Source organism: Carassius auratus, chromosome 49 (assembly GCF_003368295.1).
Source record: "Carassius auratus strain Wakin chromosome 49, ASM336829v1, whole genome shotgun sequence".
Taxonomy (NCBI): Eukaryota; Metazoa; Chordata; class Actinopteri; order Cypriniformes; family Cyprinidae; genus Carassius; species Carassius auratus.
The window spans coordinates 2711814-2731340 of NC_039291.1; the positions used below are offsets into that span (position 1 = coordinate 2711814).

Here is a 19527-nt window from a genome sequence, read left to right on the forward strand (position 1 = left end):
TTATTTCTTTGGGGAAGTCGAGGCCTAATGGTTAGAGAGTCGGACTCGCAATCGAAGGGTTGTGAGTTCGAGTCACGGGCCGGCAGGAATTGTAGGTGGGGGGAGTGCATGTACAGTTCTCTCTCCACCTTCAATACCACGACTTAGGTGCCCTTGAGCAAGGCATTGAACCCACAACTGCTCCCTGGGCGCCGCAGCATAAATGGCTGCCCACTGCTCCGGGTGTTTGTTCAAAGTGTGTGTGTGTTCACTGCTCTGTGTGTGTGCACTTCGGATGGGTTAAATGCAGAGCACGAATTCTGAGTATGGGTCACCATACTTGGCTGAATGTCACGTCACTTTCAACTTAACTTTGGTTTGTAAATAACTTATTTAAATACCAGTTAGTATTATTCATACTCTCTACCAACCTAGCAGAATGAAAAATAAATTGTGGAAGTGTTTAACACTTTTAAGACCTTCTGGAGGATGAAAGCAATGTGATTAGGCCTTAAAGAAGCTGTGGGGTATATCGACTGTCTGTCGAAAGCCCACACGGATTGTCATTTTGGAAACTTTTCCTGTTTCCCTAGACAGAGATAATCATGTATTACTATACATGAGCTGTAATTAGACTGGACACCTCATTAACTACCAGAAAGTTAAGTTAAAGAGAGACACAGCAGAGAACACACCAACAAAAGTGCAGTATACACATTCTTTCGCCAAAAGAAATCCCACTCAGTGGATTACTCTAAATCAGTATAGATGCTATATTTATTTTTGACACGAACATAAATAAGGCTGTAAAGGATGGACGTGCAATATATACAATTCAGAATGAACTGATATATTTAGCTTAGTGTCTGAAACCTTAAATGACATTTTTAAGACATACTAAATGGACAGTTTACTTCTCATAGCTTTGTTTTCTTTTGCATCCTCTTAAAGGTGAAATGTGTCTGTTCTGTGCCACATGCATCATCAAATGAAATGACTGTTTTTAAAATGGTTCCCCCCACAGAAAACTTCCCATCTGCTATTAGTCAGATAAAGAGTTGGCCCCACCCCAAATTCACACCATCGGTTGAGATGTGGCTGTTGGACTGGTCTGATGCTCAAAAAAAAAAGGGCCTATGTCTGTCGCTCACAGCTTTGTTGTTATCTGTATTCAATTTAAAGACAAAGTGTGATTTTAAACATGTTTCCACAGAAGTCCTATCTCATGGCTCTACCCTAGACTCCTGCAATTGATTCAGCTGTTGCCAGTTGGATGCTCAACCAAACAAAAAAACAAACTGTTGGGGTGACTAAAAATTAGGTTTTAGACCTACTGAACAGATTGAATTTCTCTCTGTCTCAGCTTTGTTTTATTTGGGTCTAATTAAAGGTGATGAAGTGTGTTTTCGAACAGGTTTCTCCACAGATAACTCACCCCATCTGTTATTGGTTGAGCCAATAGACGGTCTTGCCCTAGACTGTAAGAAATACTGTTTCACTGTTACACTAAAAAAAATAAGAGAAGTCACAGAACATTTTGTGAGAGGTTAGATTCAGATGGCACTTTCCATAATATCTGCACAACTCTGACAGAAAATCAATGCCAAGCCCATACTGAAATTGGTAATGGGCATTACGCTTTCTCCAATGGCTGTGTACCTAGTATCTCCCAATAATAAGACCATCTCTGGTCAAAGCCTCTACGTTTTAATTAAAAATATCTTAACAGCCATTTTGAACACTATTTATTCATATCAACTATCATTTTGACTTTTAAACACTTTACGGTCATGATCTCTGTTGTCAGAGGACCATCAGATTCAACATTTCAGATTATGTACCAAAAGTAGGATGATCTTTCTGACTCTGTAGTAAATTGTCTTAATACTTTATTACATATAACATTATTCCACCCTTTCCTCAGAGCAAACCACAATTATGGCATATTTCTGGTACGGAGCAAAGCCGTTGAAGTTTCATAATTGATTAACTGTTGCAGGAAAACTTCACTGATTAAGACAACGAATTAGAGGAAGTGGGTCCTCAAGTGTCAGAGCATTGAGGGGGTATCAGAAGATAGCCGTTGTCATTCTTAGAAGAGTACACCCTGGAGAGGTGGGGTTGCACTGTATAAGGACATTGTGGTTTGGCTGTCAAGGTTGACTCCCATAGTATCTCTCTCTTTCTCTCTCTCTCTGTTTGTTTCAGTGAAAACAGTGGCCGTTTAACCTTCTTATTAGTTATGTGGCTCTTCACCCCCCAAAAAAAAAAAAAAACACCTGTTGTGTTTCTGTGAAAATGTCATTTGTTGTTTGCTAGTATTTCATTGTCTTTCTGGTGGGATGCAGTGTCAAAATAAGCTCTGTAGAGGTGTTGAAGTCTGAAACCTGACTGGCTACATTTTCTCCAGTGCATTTAATTATTTGGAGCAAGACAAATCTACTACAAAATTTCTGCTTTCACCAATTCCCCACTGCCCTTTTGAAACACAGATAATTATTTATTTTTGCTGTTTTATGCCTTTTCTTGAAAAGTAAAAAATCATACCCCCCTGTAGAATCCCATCAACCACTCCCAAAGTCGGATCAAAAACAGTCCATTATATTGTTCTGGCTTATCAAAAGAGCTTTTCAGTTAATGCAATACTAAAGTAGTAGAATAAGCTATTACTGTAGCTTGTAAACCACAAGCTGGTTGAAAACACAAAGAAAAACATTGAATTTCCTTTAAATTTAACCATCATTAGCTTTTGTAACATAGTGTGATATGTTCAAAATATTTATTTAAAAATTGATTAAAAATATCACGATATATCAATTTTTTTTACATTATCTGCAGCACTTTTAATGTGGAGGCCAAAAGAGGTGGAAGGGCCGCTAGCCAAGGTGGTTTTTATCACAGTCATATGAAGAGTGGCGGTACTCACAGCTCTTGGACTATTCACATAAGACTCTCTAGATTGCTAAAGATAAACATTACACTTACTAAGAGAGTCCTAGTTATGGCCAGTAAGAGGAATCCCATAAGTGAGTGGGTGTTAAAGGAGATAGTCCAGCAGTTGTTGAAGTGTAAATTGCACCTCTGGCTGTATGCTGACAGCGCTGGCACTTTGTGAGGGGCCCCACATCAAACCACATCCTCTGGTGTTCAGTGTCTACTCAAACAACTGACCTTGCCAAGTCTCAGACATGTCACTAGTGAACTAAAACCATGTGCCTGAATATGAATATCAGATCTACATGACACACAGAAAAGAGCTCTGGTAAAAAAATCTAGTGTCTTCTAATGGTGCACTCACACTGACAGCAGTCAACTTGGTGGAGATCGCCTGGTCGATGGAAGTTGACATTCCTACTTGACTCGAATTTACAACTCTCCTATAGTCTTTGACGACACAAATGCGCAACTCACACTGAACATGAATAACTTCTAGTAGTTACTGCTAACACTGTCAGTGTGAAATGAAGTGACTGATCTGAATTGTTCTACATACGCAGGATATAATTCAATTCAAGTTTATTTGTATAGAGCTTTTCACAATACAAATAGTTGCAAAGCAGCTTTACAGAAAATTACATTTCTACAATATATTTAGTAGTAGTATCTTGTCAGTGGTGACTATGCCAAATTGATGGACATATGGCAGAAATGTACGGTAAAATTCAGCTAATGACATAGACAATGGACACACACACACACATATTATATATACATATTCATATATATATATACATATATACACACACACACAGTACAGGACAAAAGTTTAGACACACCTTCTCATTCAAAGAGTTTTCCTTATTTTCATGACTATGAAAATTGTAGATTCCCACTGAAGGCATCAAAACTATGAATTAACACGTGGAATTTTATATGGAATTAAATACATAGAAAAAAAGTGTGAAACAACTGAAAATATGTCATATTCTAGGTTCTTCAGAATATGGGTGGGGTGGTGTTGGCCCAGTCGGTAAGACGCATGCCTTTGGTGTGAGAGACCTGGGTTCAAATCCACTGTGAGGCACCAATGTGTCCCTGAGCAAGACACTTAACCCCTAGTTGCTCCAGAGGCGTGCGACCTCTGACATATATAGCAATTGTAAGTCGCTTTGGATAAAAGCGTCAGCTAAATTAATAAATGTAAATGTCTTCAAAGTAGCCATCTTTTGCTTTGATTACTGCTTTGCACACTCTTGGCATTCTCTTGATGAGATTCAAGAGGTAGTCACCTGAAATGGTCTTCCAACAGTCTTGAAGGAGTTCCCCGAGAGATGCTTAGCACTTGTTGGCCCTTTTGCCTTCTGTCAACGGTCCAGCTCACCCCTAAACCATCTTTATTGGGTTGAGGTCCGGTGACTGTGGAGGCCAGGTCATCTGGAGCAGCACCCCATCACTCTCCTTCTTGGTCAAATAGCCCTTGATGCCTTCAGTGTGACTCTACAATTTTCATAGTCATGAAAATAAAGAAAACTCTTTGAATGAGAAGGTGTGTCCAAACTTTTGGTCTGTACTGTCTGTATATATATATATATATGATTCTAATAACTGTCAAAACTGTTTTATTATTATTATTATTATTATTATTTTACTCATTTTCAAAAAATATAAGCTCATAAGTTTTTATAAGTTCTGTAAGTAAGTAAGTAAGTTCTGGAATTGAACAAATATGTTAAATATGTCAAACATTTAAACATTAAAACATATTTCAAAAATAATAAATGAGTTGAACAGACAGAAAAGTAAATTGTGAATGGGAACACTTTTTATTGTCCTGTGTTAACCCATGTGAATGTGACTTGTGGAAGAACAAGACTTTCCTCTTTGCAAAGTATTTTAATAAAAGTTGTGAGTGTTGGCAAGTAACAGTTTTGTGGTTTACCAATTTCTTGTGTCATGAGATAGCATGTCCTTCTTCTTGGCTTGTGAATTCTCAGAAACAGTATAGTAACAGTTTCATATTCTCTTACAAAATTAGGTCACACCAATCCATGTCTGTTAATAGTCACCCCTTCACTACAACGACAACAAGAAAAATGGTAGAACGTGGTAGAGTTCTTACTTTAGGTCAGTGGTTCCCAAACTTTTTCTGCAGGGCCCCTTTTTGTAGAGAAAATTTCCAAGCTGGTTTCAATACAATTAAAGAAAAAGTTACAAACATAAAATCACAACATATGTTGGATGTGATCCTTATGTTATGAAGAGGAGCATTTTTTCAACTAAAATTAAATACTTGCCTTCCATTGAGGCAGTGAATATAGGCCAAGCATCTAACCCTGATTGCAAGCAAGGTATTTTGAAGTGATTCCTACCTTTATATGCATGTGGGATATACGTAACTCCTTAAACTTTGCTCCATGTACTGGCATGTGGCTGTTGATCCTGTTAGCAGCACAAAACTTTTATTTTTAAATTCTGAATTGATTATAGCCTAGAAAGCAATGAAATAGCACTTCCATATAATCACTAAAAAGTTCACTTACTTCAGTAGAACAATCTCTCTATGTTCTGCTTTCTAATCAATGAAGCTCTCTAAGCTGCACATTTAATATCTTAGTTACAATGTCTACATGTGGTGTTCAGCATTGATTCTGACTGTCTCATGCTGACGTTAGAGTTGGCAGCCCTGTATCTATTTATATATATATATATATTATATTGTAATATATTATTATATCCTATATTTACAATTTGTGCACGCAAGCATTGTCCGACTCGGCTCCTCCTGACAGCAGATTCAGGTTTACAAGCCACTTTTCCCTGCATTTTTTCAGTCAATTTCTTGCCCTTTACCCTTATAAACAGGTTTCGTACACATTAAAATGCTCCATGTGGTTTCTCAGTTCAACTGATTTAAACATCCATAAAAAAGGCAAAACATAAGAATTTAGAGTTTCTGCTAGTGATTCCTACAGTATATAGAAAAATCACTTCTTGCCCTCCAGGTGCATTTCGCGCCGAAGCAATGACATCATCTGCAACTTATGAAACAACATATTCCTGTGACCAAAGCTGAATTTTCAGGATCATTACTCCAGTCACATAATCCTTCAGAACAATGCTGATTTGCTGGTCAATAACGATTTCTTATTATTTTAATTCTGAAAACAGTTGTGCTTCTTATATAAAGGATATTTACAGAAATCACTCTTGACATTGAAAAACAGCTTATTATCCTTGTCAAACCTCTAGTGCTAAAGATGGATTTTAGATACGGAAAACTGGTACTCCGCTATTATCAAGAGTGCTCAAGTTGAGAAGATCAATGATATACTGTAAAATTTGAGTCTAAAATGTTTCAGTCATTGTCATTTAAATGCATTATGTGATCCCAATTTCATAAATCAAATGTTTATCAAATATTAATTAACTTAAATATTATTTGTATTTAATATTCACTATTCTGACACATTTCATTGCCATCCAAAATTCACACACCAATCAAAATTATTACATGTTCATCATTTGATGCCTAAAGCATTTCAGACCAACCCATTACAAGACCTGCTTTCCTGAACTCTTTTTCAACATCTGCACTCTTGGTCCCTCAGTCCAACAGTGCCCCATGGGAACAGGACACACCCTAAAACTCTCTCTCTCTCTTCCACAACCCCAAGAGTTTCACTGAGACACCCTGACCTTCATTCATTTCCTTACCGCAGAATTACTATGGCCACGCCCTTCTCCTTGATTGCAAGCGTGTTGAAACTGACAGGTTTTAATTAGAGCAGATATAAACTTAAAACAGAGCAGATCTTCAATAGAAAACACATAAACAGACTTTTTAAACAATCATACCTCACTCAATAAATTGGCAAATCAGTTCAAATCTGATTTGGTAAAATTATGCAGAAATTATTTTGATCTAAATACATTATTCTCTATTTTTCAATGTTTTTTGCACAACCGTTTGCACAATCCTAATTCGTCTTTTTTTCTTCCGATGAAATCTGATATTATGGTATAATCTATTTTACATAAAGAGGTATCTTATCAATCACAAGTGCAGTATGGAACACCTCAAGGCTCAGTACTAGCGTCGTTACTTTTCAACAGTGTTGGGGAGTAACTACATGTAACGGCGTTACGTAATATAATTACAAAATAAATGCAAATGTAATCAATTACAGTTACTAAGAAAAAAAATAGTAATTAAATTACAGTTACTTATGAAATTTTTAACGATAACAATTAAGAGTTCTCTTTTGAATATTTACACACATCGACATACAGCTTTCTTTTCCAAATTGCACTAAGACATATGGCCCATAATCTCCGCAACGTGGAAAACACAGTCTGGTTCATAGAATCCAGTCATAAAAATGAATATGCCACATTTTGGACAAATAGATCAAAAGTAGGTGAGTACACTTGAATCAAAATGCGATATAGGAGTGTCTGTGAATATTAAGCCGCAAAATGACAATCTATGAATCCTGCACGTTCTGTGTGTCTGTGGAAACCAGGCGCTACTGGCCATCGGGAGAACCGGGCCAATTCCCGGTGGCCTGGCAGACGATTTGGCCCTCTATTTTAATATTGTTATTGTATAATTGCACGCCAAATGTACTAAAGCGATTATTTCCAAATACGCCTTTCGATAATTAAATCTCTAATAAACCATGAATCGGTTGGTCGTGACTACAATGCTTCGGCTCGCGCGCCTCGACCAAACGGTTCGGATCAGACTCCGAGTAATCAATGCGAGAGAGAGAATAGAGTGGGCTGTGGGAGCACACACCAAGAGCAGAGAAGCGACACTTCTGTTCAGGGTTTCAAGTGCAGGTCAGTTTCATCTGTAAATATGCTATTGTAATTTTGTCTTTGTTTACTTAGTCAAGAAGCAGCAGCACATTGGTCACACTCACTCAAAATACTGTATAATCGACAGTATGTACTGTATGTTACAGTAGTAATTTAGCAGACAAATAATCAAACTTTATCCTAGGTTTAGGGGAGCTAGTGCAGACAATAACACAACCCTTAGGAAAATTAATGCAGCCTAAGGTATGGCACTAACCATGGCTCAACCATGGAATTTTGTAGTAAAAATAAATACAAGTGGTGATTCATTTGCGAAAAAACAAAATTGCACTTACAAAACATGGTAAAAGTAAAAAAAAAAAAAAATCTTCAGTATTAAAGTCATGAGTAGATGGATGGATAATGGAAGTGAAGGTGCAGTTCAGGAGAGAACTCTTAATTATGTTGCATGTCCCCAACCTAAGGATTTTAATCTTTTTCATGTCAGGTCCATTCACAAAAAAGGGTTGTCCATGTTTCAGAATGTGTTGTGGGTGTACGAGTGTGAGATCTCCCAACCTAATATTTTTCCCCCCAATCCACCCCTCATGGAAATTAATGCTGCAGACATGCGGTTTCATTTACTACACATAGGCTACTGAAGCTTTCAGTGTTTTCAGCCTCTGCTGCCTCAATATATGAGTACATGAACACAAACATAATCTCTAGAACTGCTGTGAGTCAATTCATGAGCATTTTACTTATTTTGAGAAACTATCATAATATCATATACAAAGAGACAGCAGTTTCAAAAAGACACCAATGTTTCAGGAGTTTAGTAGAAATGTTAATTCTTGCGTTCATGACCTCAAGGTTAGAATGTAATGATTTATCGGTTGGTTGTTCTGCATCCTTAATAAACAAAACTCAAGCTAGTCCAAAATGCAGTACATAGAGTTCTTACTAGAACGAGGAAGTATGACCATATTAGCCCAGTTCTGTCAATGGCTCCCTATCACATTTTAAAATCTTGCTTAATACTTACAAAGCCCTGAATGGTTTAGCACCTCACTATTTGAACAAGCTCTTATTGCACTATAGTCCCCCACGTCCACTTGCGTTCTCAAAACTCTGGCAATTTGATAATACCTAGAATATCAAAATCAACTGGGGGTGGCAGATCCTTTTCCTATTTAGCGCCCAAACTTCAAAATAACCTACCTAACATTTTTTGGGATGCAGACACACTCTGTCAGTTTAAATCTAGATTAAAGACCCATCTCGTTAACCTGGCTCACACATAACACACATTTCTAAAATTCAAATCCGTTTTTAGGATTTTTAGGCTGTATTAATTAGGAAAACCGGAACACAATGTACTTGCTACATCTTTAGAAAAATGGCATCTGCACTAATATTAATATGTTTTTCTCTTATTCTGAGGTCCCCATAGTCACCAGATCAAGTCTGAATCCAGATCAGATGGTCACTGCAGTCACCCGGATACAGTACGTATCCAGCTCAGATGGTGGATCAGCACGTAGACAGGACCTCTACAGCCATGAATGTCAGCGAAGACCAGGACAACTAGATGAGCCCCAGAGACATATCCACAGTCAAGACCTTGTCTCTTAGACAGCCACCGGGACAAGACCACAGGAAACAGATGATTCTTCTGCACAATCTGACTTTGCTGCAGCCTGGAATTGAACTACTGGTTTTGTCTGTCTTGAGGAGAACTGCCCCTCCAACTGAGCCTTGTTCCGCCCAAGGTTTTTTTTTATCCATTCTGTCACTGATGGAGTTTTGGTTCCTCGTCCATGTCGCAAAATTTAATTGTTATTGATTGACACACTCTTGTGCAGTCTGTAAATGTGTTTACCAGAATTTAAATATTGAAATATCATGCAGAATGCCACTGCTGTTTTGCATAATACCAGAAATGTACTGCTCATTTGCATACACCTTAGTTACACTGCATTTAAAAAAGTAAACACATCATTATAAAAATGAAAGCATTTTATTTAATCTTAAAATCATGTTGTCATCACATCCGACAGATTACAAACTATCACAGTTTTTGAAAGCTAGTTTTCAGATAAAAAAAAAAAATTAAAAACAGGAAATTATAACAAATCAAGAACTACAAAATTTTTTATAGAACTATAAAAAAAATCAATTAACCTCCATTTTTAATCTCAAAGTACCATTTCAAAACATAATTTAAACACCTTTTCCTTTACACAAAATCAAACACACAAACGAAGACATTTAATCAGTTTGCCATGCAGTGGATGTAACTTTAAATATTAATAAAAAAATTATATACTATTCTCTTTTTTATATAATTGTATCCAGATCATATAGATAATATATAGATATTTTATATTCAAGTCAAAACACTCAACCTCCCTTTATATAGGGAAACAAGCTAAATTAAAACATTTACCACAAATATAATCTAACAATGCTTTTATAGCTGCCATCAGCAGCATGGCTGTCTTTCAGGAACATTAAAAACAAAGGATTTCAGCAAAATTATTTTGGCACAGAAAACCACACATAATGCCAGCAGCATCTGCTTTGTAAAAAGACAAGGAAAGATTAGAGAAGCTTTTTTCTGATATTTTTTTCCAGGTTTAAAAAAAAAAAAACATTCTGTGCATCACATTAGTCCAGGAGAGAGAGTGTATGTGCATCTCCTGAGCATTTGCTTGAGGCCAGTGGTGTGTGTCCCAGAGTTCTGTTGCTACTGCAGCATGCTTTTAATGGTCTTAGTGGTTGACTCATCATTAAGATGTTTTGTTGTGTACCTGCACAGACATTAATTAATTAATCATTATATTTACTGCATTCTTTTGAAGTATCATGTCAAGCTTTCATTAACACTGTTGCAAAACAAACATGCAGGGCTAAAAAAATAATCTTATGGAATATTCCTCACATTAAATGACAAAATATATATATATATATATATATATATATATATATATATATATATATATGAGTAACTAATTCAAAATGTGTCTTCGTTGACAAGTGCAGTTGACTGATATGAAATTAATATGGTACAATTTTATAGAATAATATTTATGAAAAAAATAAAAAAAATAAAAACTTATATGATGCTCTAATTTTGGCTTGTTGAATAAGGTACCTGAGAGCATTTAGAAGACCTTCCACACTGCTTGGTGGCTGATCTCTGAGCACTTTAATGCAGCCTTTCATCTGTTAGGGGAAAAAAGCAACCATGGTTAGAGTGGCAGAGTAATGAAAGCACTCAACTTCATGAGTCATGATGCTGTGAGAGAGCCATCACCACGTTTTCTAAGCACTATGATTATAAGTCAGTGAGGGGAGGGGGAAAACTTCAGAGATGGGTTTTCAGTAACAGGAAATGATAGTTTCACTCACGTCTATTTTGGAGGACTTTGCGAATGCGCCGACGGGATGGACGTAGTCGTAGAGGATGATGACCCCCACCATGACACGCAGACAGAAGGAAACGGTCTCCTCACTGCTGAAGCGGCTGCGATATTCTCTGTATCCAAACAAAATTAGAGAATAAGCAAATCTTTTTACATTTTTTTTGTTTTATATTTACCTACCATGTTCTAGTAAATTGTTCTTGTTGTTTAATACACCACAAATTTTATGGTGTCATCAGATAGATGAGAAAATGGCAGACTTACGGGGTTTCCAACATAACTTTGCACACGCTTGCCATGGTGCTTAATACGTCTGTTGTGTTTTCAATGGGCAAATTTTTATTCTGTTGGGAAAAAGGAAAAAATTATATATGTTATATATGTATATTTAAGTGTTTTTTTTTAATATATCACCGAGAACTGATTTGAAATGTTTTTATTTACCTCAGATACAAATTTTGTTGTGCCATCACTTAATGTTTTTAGCATGGGTGTAGCATCAGCATAAAATAGAGATATCCGATTGGCAAGCTCATTATTCACTTCGTTTTCTCCCTCTGCCTACATAGACAGACACCAAAAACATGACAATTTAAGCAAAGCAAGGAGAACATAGATTCTTCTCTCTCAGAACTTAGCACAGTCAATGCCTCATGAAAGTGATTAAAAGAAGACCATAAAGTGAACAATAAGAAGATTCATAACCACTTAAGTTTTTTTTTCTGTGTTCCAATTTCACAGAAAAATCTGTCAAAAATGGTATACATCATTAATCTACTAAATAGTAAAAAATGAATCCTTCAAAAATGGATGCATGTTACTTGACCCTTCTGTTTAAATGAGGATTGTATGCCAGTCAAATTTTGTGTTAGCAAAGCTAGCTTAATTTAAGTAACAATGGAATAACCCAGAATACAGTCATTTTGGTTAACAGGTAAATGGGAGAAACAGCAAATTGGACAAGGATCGGAAAAGTAAAGACATCCCCAGAAAGGAAAATTAAGCTTTATATAAATATTTATATAAATATGCGATGAATTATTTAAAATTCAGTGAAAATAAAGTCTTAATTTACTGTACTCTACTGAATAAAAAGGGTTATTTGAAAACAAATTTCAAACAAAACCATCAGCTTCAAAATGAGGACAGGCAGACAATAACAAATTTGTTTTTACTTAAGAAAGCGGTTTAATCTTTCAGTAAACTGCATACACCTGCACATTCTGGTGTGTCAAGTATAAAAATACATTCATACATTAAACATTAGTCTAAACTATTAGTCCTGATGTGGAGAGTGCCAGCTGGAGTGATTTATTTAGATCTCTTACAGTAGTAGGGCCCTAGGGAGCCATGGTGAGGCTACTGAATTCAGTGTGAGAGAATATGAGGGGAAAACCAGCACCACTGCACTAAACAAGGTATGCATACTGCACGATGTCCCTCAGGGCTATGTATGTGGCCCACTCTCAGATCAGATATTTAGTCCTAGGAGGGCAGGACATCTCTGGGGAGGACAGGCACAAAAGCTGAACACAGATCAGGTGCCAAACTATATTGGTGCACCTCAATGCACTTCAGTAAGCATCTCAGAACTCTCTCCCAGTGGGAGGCTATTTTGTGTTTGGGTCCTCAATAGTCCCCTGAGGGTTGGTATGTCCAAGTGGCTGAGTGCTTAAATATGTGAGTGTGAAAGAAAAGGAAGTGTGTTGGTTATGTGAAAGGAGTGTGGGTCAAATCAAGAGCTGCTTTTCAAAGGCATATCTTTACATTAAAAGTTAAAAAAACAGGTGTGAATTACTTAAGTGAAGACAGAAGTGTAGTACACAGAAAGGGGGGTTCTCTATTTGACACCAATAAAAAGGTGTCAGTTTCAATTCTTGAGAAAACTCACAGGAACATTATTGATCCTCATGCGGCTTAGGGTCCTCCTGTAATAACTGAAGTCATTCTGAATGGCTGGATTTGTCATCTGCAAAAAAACGAAAACCACATGTCTTTAGTCAGTTTAGCTACACTACCATTCAAAAGTTTTTATTTTTATTTTTTATTTTTATGCATAAATGGGTAAAAAGTGACAGTAATACTTTATTATTTATAATATAACAAAAGATTCTATTTCAAATAAATGTTATTCTTTTGAATCTTCTATCAAAAAATACTGACTGAAAAAAAAAAAGTTTCCACAAAAAAAATGAAGCAGTCGAACTGAAACGAGGCTGCTGAAGGAGTGTGAGACATGGCTTCAAAACAGCTGATCTTTTATTATGCCAGCCGACTGCTTCCGCTCCTTCCAGTTGTGCGTATGTGGGCAAAAAAAGCAGCACTGTGTTATCATACTAGATACATTTGAAAGTTCTGTTATAATGCTGCTCTGTGCAGTGGTCATCAGTCTATTAAAAAGTACAAAATATTAAAAGGGTCTTTGGTGTTTCCCTGTTTTAAAAAATAAATAAACTGGAAATCGAGGGATTATGACGTCATTGGCCGGCGACACAATGGACACGGCCCGTCACTAGTTAAAATTTCTTATTTCTCTGGGTTTAAACAGTCTTTGAAACATTTAGGATAATCAAAGTACACAAGTCAGCAAAATATATAACTCCGTTCTAGTGATATTTGGATATTTTAATAATGAAAAAAATCATACATATTGTGCCTTTAAGCAGCACAACTGATTTCAACATTGATAATAATATTTCTTGAGCACCAAATCAGCATATTAGAATGATTTTTTAAGGATCATGTGACACTGAAGACTGGAGTAATAGCTGCAGTCTTCTTTTAGTTATTTTCCATTACAATCTTTGCTTGTTGTGGGTGATTGCTATACAGTTGTTCAAATTTTCATATTGGTTTTTAGATTAGTATTTGGTTTTTAGATTAGTATTGAAGTCGGGCTGTCATATGTGGATCAGCTTACTATTTTGTGTATTTTCAGCAGTTTCGGTATGAAAAATAAATTTCATACTGATTAAATTGATTTATTGCATTAAAAAAAAAAAAACGATCATGGATTTATTGCATTTTGGGATGCTAGGGCATTGTCATGTTGCAATAGTCACTAGCCACCAAGTCCCTTTCAGGTCTCTAAGTGTGGTTCAGTTTATAATTTTCATCTGTTTTATCATCTGCCAAGTGAAAATCTGATCCTTTAGAAAAGTTATAGCACACCTCTCAAAGTTAAATAAAGTTTAATACTCAAATTATGGGTTTTTAATCAACCTGTAACTCCAAATATGAACAATAGTAATAGTGATTCTGGCCTTAACAAGAACCACTAATACAATTATTGTGTATGCAAAGGTGTTTCAACGGGAGGCAATCTGCAGATAAGACTGAGGTAGACAAATACAGTCTGGTAGTCTAGAAGGCGGAAAACACTTACAGGATTAGCCAAAGCTTTACATAAATGACTAACAGTTCCTTTAGGTACTTAGTGCAATCTGTATCTGCCAGGACTGAGCAGACCCATGAATCCCTTTTAGAATTACTGTTTAAACTTAAAGCAATTCAGTCGATTTACCGTCAGACCAGACAACCCATACTATTCCTGCAGTGTACGTTGCTACGGCACTGACGGTCTGAAGTAGGTCACTGCATCAAGCTGAGAGGAGGGCATGGTTAAATGGAGGATGGCATGCCACCTTACACCCCCTATCTTCACGCATTAAGCAATTCCATCTGGGGGGCTCTTTAATTGGGACATCCCAGCTCGATGCCGCAGTGCGTCAGGGTGTATGTGAATGTTTATTCAGGACAGAAAGATGCTAGTGTTAGTGCAGAGATGAAGAAAACGGCTTGACGAAACATTATTTGATTATAACCCGAGACAAATTAGGTGGTTTACCGTTTAGTCATTTAGGGTTGTTTGAGTGTCTGAGGTTTTGACATGGTCAGAGCAGTGTGTGAAATCACACTATAGCTCAGCATGCTGCTGTCTTGACATAAACACATTTAATGATCATTCACCATTATTAATTTGATGTAAAAGAAACAGCAGGTATTTAAGCAGAGAATAAGTGAATGAGGAGAGGGGCAGATAAAAAGATAAATTCATTGTGATCTTAAAGGGTCATGAAACCCCCTGTTTCAGCACCGGTTAGTTTTCACCACAGTTTAAAAAAAATGCTAAAATAAATGTGGGCGTGGTGCACTTGAGGAGAGGAGGGGGAAGAGGGGAGACAGGCAGCTTTGGGTTCAGACAGTTTCATTTCACTACCATCAAATTAAAAACACAAATAACTGCACAGCCATTTGCACTCTGCATCGAAAATGTATGTATATGTAGCTAGTGGTCGACTGATATATATCCAAGGCCGATATATCGGCCGATGTTTGGCATTTTTCAAATATAAGCAATACCAGCAGGTAAGTTTATTCCGCTTAGCCGATATGTTCAAGGAGGGACTTTTATGTCGACTCCGCTGAGACCGGAGGTGCTTGAGCACAGAGTGCTTACATTCACACTATTGTTCACTGTCATCGTAAATAGTTCTGTCTAATATGAATAGAAGTCTAATAATCACAGACAGAACGGTTAAATAAAGGAATTAATGTATACAAAAAGTATTATAACGATTGCTTTTATATTATTAGTAATAGAAAGGCAAAAATTATAATACTTTCTCGTTTGCCATCAGCACAAAGCTAATATGCATTTATATTTTATATGTGAATTGAATGCTTTAAACTCATGATTTCAAATTATGCTGTTGCCCACTGTCATATTCATGCCATTTTCTCTGTGTGCTTTATGTAAAACAAGTGTTGCCCTGGCTTTATTTGAAAAATATGATTCCCAATGCACACAAACCAGAATACTGAGTGTCCTGTTGGTTACAGTATTTACTTCCTTTTTAGTTATATTTTTATTAAATATTTATTTATGAAAAATACTTTTTCATCTAAAGTATATAAATGGGCTTTATATTGGCAATAAGCCCCCTGCTTTCCAAGATATTGGCATCGGCTGTCAAAAAAAAAAAAAAAAAAAAATGTTTCAGTCTAACACTTACATGAACGTGCTGTTGCTGCTCTGATAACTTTAGGCTTATTTTGTGGCGTTTATATAAGCCTTGATGGGTTGTGTCATGGAGCTTTAAAATGGTTACACTCACTAAGTGAAGGAATCACATTTTTGCCAAACTCTCATTACAAAGAGAAAAAAAAAAACACTCTCCTTCGATGCATGAACCTTCAAACAATGTACTATAGTCCTTTGCCACATCACAAATTTTGATGTCAACACGACGTAAATTTTAATCCCGGAAAATTAAAATAGTGCAAAAATCTTCAAATTAACCAGTTTTCTCCAACAAATGGAACTTTCGAATGTTAACATTGTCTTCTATAATGTGCAACACAAAAACCTCTGCTAAATTAAAATAGAAAAAGTAGTCTGGGGTTTCATGACCCTTTTAATGTCGTGAAAGGCTTGGCAAGCACCTGTGCCAGTGAAAACTGACACATGCAATTGAAAAGTAATTATTTTCTCATTAGCTGGTTTCCAATCACAATTAGCATGTCATTAGAAAGAAGTGGAAGCTTGTTAAGGCAACACATCCTAGCCAGTCTCATCTATCACATGGTAATGTGTAATAGAAGACTGCAAATTAATATTCTGCTGACTTGCAGTAAATGGTGAGCTCATCTTTTAACCAGGGATTTAATTTGACTACAGAAAGTTAATGAATGACTTCTACTCATGGACATCATATTTTACATAAAGAAAATGAAGCATGTCTTAGGTCCATTATGTTTGCTAATTAAACATGATGTGTATTATTTTCATAACAATTAGGAATATATTTCCCAATTTTTGATTACAGTGCTACATCTGGATGTTCACATTTAATTTTGTGTTTTTCCCATTAGTGATTATCATTAAATTCTCAATAATGTAGTATTTTTGTTAAAGTTATCATAAATTAATGACAATATAATACTATCAATATAATATCAATGTGCATGATTATTTTTGTATTTTCTTTTATTATTATTATTATTATTATTATTATTATTATTATTATTATTATTATTATTATTATGTTATTAAGAATTCAGAGGGCTGGACATTTCTTAATATTTGCAGAGTTTGGTTCCAAAGCGCTATAAATCCATTTTGATTAATTTGAGTAAAAATGTGTTTTCTTTACCAAAAAATTGGCTGGATGAAAACCACTATTTTTTTTTTTTTTTCAAACTTTCACATAGCATCTTTAGGTTATAATAACATAAAAAAAAATTCAAATCCAGATTTAGACTGAATTATTTATTATAAAATGTTTTTTTTTTTTCCAAAATGCAATTAATCCATTGAATCAATATGAAAGTTATTTTTCATACTGAAACGGCTGAAAATAGACAACATAATAAGCTGATCCAAATATGACAGCCTCTGAACTTCAATACTAATCTTATATACAGGCACTGGACTAAAAATACATTTATCAGACATCGCTCCCAAAATGAATTCAAATGGTCATCTTGTTTGCTATAAATTAATTACAGCAATAAAGAAAACTTCATTATGAACAAGAACACATTCAATATCACATTATACCACACAATATCACATTTGACCACACAAATTCCAAAATGACATTTCCCTTAAATTCATCTTCCAAAAGTGCATTCATCTTTGTCATGTTTCATTAATTTAGTTGACTATATGCTGTATTAACAAAAACAAATGTCATTAATAAAAACACTAACACTGACAAGCTATGCAATATGGCATTCATAATCGAATGTGATTCATCTAATGAACGTGATATTGCATAGCTTGTCGATGATATATGGCTTTGTGTATTAAATGCCGCTCTATCTGAAAGAATGTGATGGAGATTTACCGGTACTATTAATCACAGATTTTGCTTTACTGACGAGATGTGCGTGACAATCACATGTGATTTATCATGCAGCAGATGAGGAAAACTAGGATGCTGGGTTTATTTAAAGCACCGCCTTTACTGTCTAGAGTGCGTGGCATATCGCATTCTGCAGAAAAGGGAGATTGGCGTTAGTCACGGTTTGGAAAAAAAAAGGGAGTAAACATGATCTAATAAGTCAGCGGGTACCGCATTTTGCGTGAATTTAAAAATTGACTTCTCAATTCCGACAATATACAATACTGATTTTGACGCAAACTCAACTTTTTAAAAAAATAAAGGCGTTTATTGCGTTATGGAACCAAACACTTCATTTGTAATAAATACAAAAAATGTTAATGATACAACAACAAGACTTCATTTTATTGAATTACTGTTGAAATATAATTTGTATTTCTTATTATAAAATTCAAACATGTTCTTGACAGGTTTTGTGAGATTCAAACCAATGACTTTTGACCTGTATTGTGTCAGCTGAAGTATTAGTACACATTCAATTCTAAATAAGAATTTTAAATGCAAAATTAATTCGACTGACTGATAAACCTATATCACATATAATGGTCTTTAATTTATGCAATGCTTGCAACCAAAAAATAAAAATAAATAATAATAACAAAAAACATAAACAAAAAACATAATATAATCTCTTGAGGAATGGTCCTCACCTTGAGCTCATCAAATCGCAGTGTGAAGTGCAGGATCTCAGCAAACTGTTTGGCGAGGGCTTGCTCTCTCTCCAGATGCTGTATGGGGTCATCATTTGTCTCACTAGTGAGTGCTCTCAATAGACTATGCAGCGCTGCTTCTGTAGAGTCACACAATCATCAGTTAGGGTTAATTAGGTTCTTATTGAGTGCAACAGATTTTTTTAACAATCATATAATTTACCAATTATAAACATCCACCCACTGATGAGTTAACTATAACTCATAATTAAAGCTGCAAGCAGCGATGAACGGGCCCTCGCACCCGGGCTCACCGCCATCGTGTGGCTTTAGTAAAAAGGTGAACGTTGAGAAATATGCATTTAAACTCATAAATATAAGTGCAATATATCAAAGTTTATTCCATATGTGTGCCAATCTTCCTGTTGCCAGCAGGTGGCGCTATCGTTATAATGGAATAATGGCCTTCAGATGTGTTCAAGCCAGGACCCTTATCACACATGTGAAGTTTGGGCAAGATCGGACATTTTATGCCTGAGTTATAACATCTTTTATTCCCATGGCGAGACATCGAACTTCGTCATGGCGCCATGGACACGCCCTTTAACAAAAACTCAAGATCTCCACAAGCTAACATTGCACAGTCCTTCAGATTAGACTGACCACAAAAAAGACATTGATGTCATAAAATCTCTAGGAGTAGTTTGTCGCAGTGTAAAATATGTCACTTCCTGTTGCCAATAGGTGGCGCTATGACTATAACTGAATATGGGCATGTCAATCTGTTCAGGTCAGGAGTCTCATCAAACATGTGAAGTTTGG

At 35.9% G+C, this 19527-nt stretch overlaps 1 protein-coding gene across 2 annotated transcripts in view; it reads right to left on the reverse strand.

The window, feature by feature from the left end:
• Window positions 1-9720: 9720 nt before the first annotated feature.
• LOC113066041 (protein FAM49B) overlaps window positions 9721-19527 on the reverse strand; it is an 84156-nt gene continuing 74349 nt past the window's right edge. For both annotated transcript variants that reach the window (XM_026237624.1, XM_026237625.1), the window contains 7 exons: window positions 18706-18845; window positions 13039-13116; window positions 11592-11708; window positions 11412-11491; window positions 11134-11260; window positions 10877-10947; window positions 9721-10532 (listed from right to left, as the gene is read on the reverse strand). In XM_026237624.1, the coding sequence (XP_026093409.1) occupies window positions 10469-10532; window positions 10877-10947; window positions 11134-11260; window positions 11412-11491; window positions 11592-11708; window positions 13039-13116; window positions 18706-18845 (677 nt within the window). In that variant the 3' untranslated portion in view covers window positions 9721-10468. The remainder of the gene's footprint in view (window positions 10533-10876; window positions 10948-11133; window positions 11261-11411; window positions 11492-11591; window positions 11709-13038; window positions 13117-18705; window positions 18846-19527) is intronic.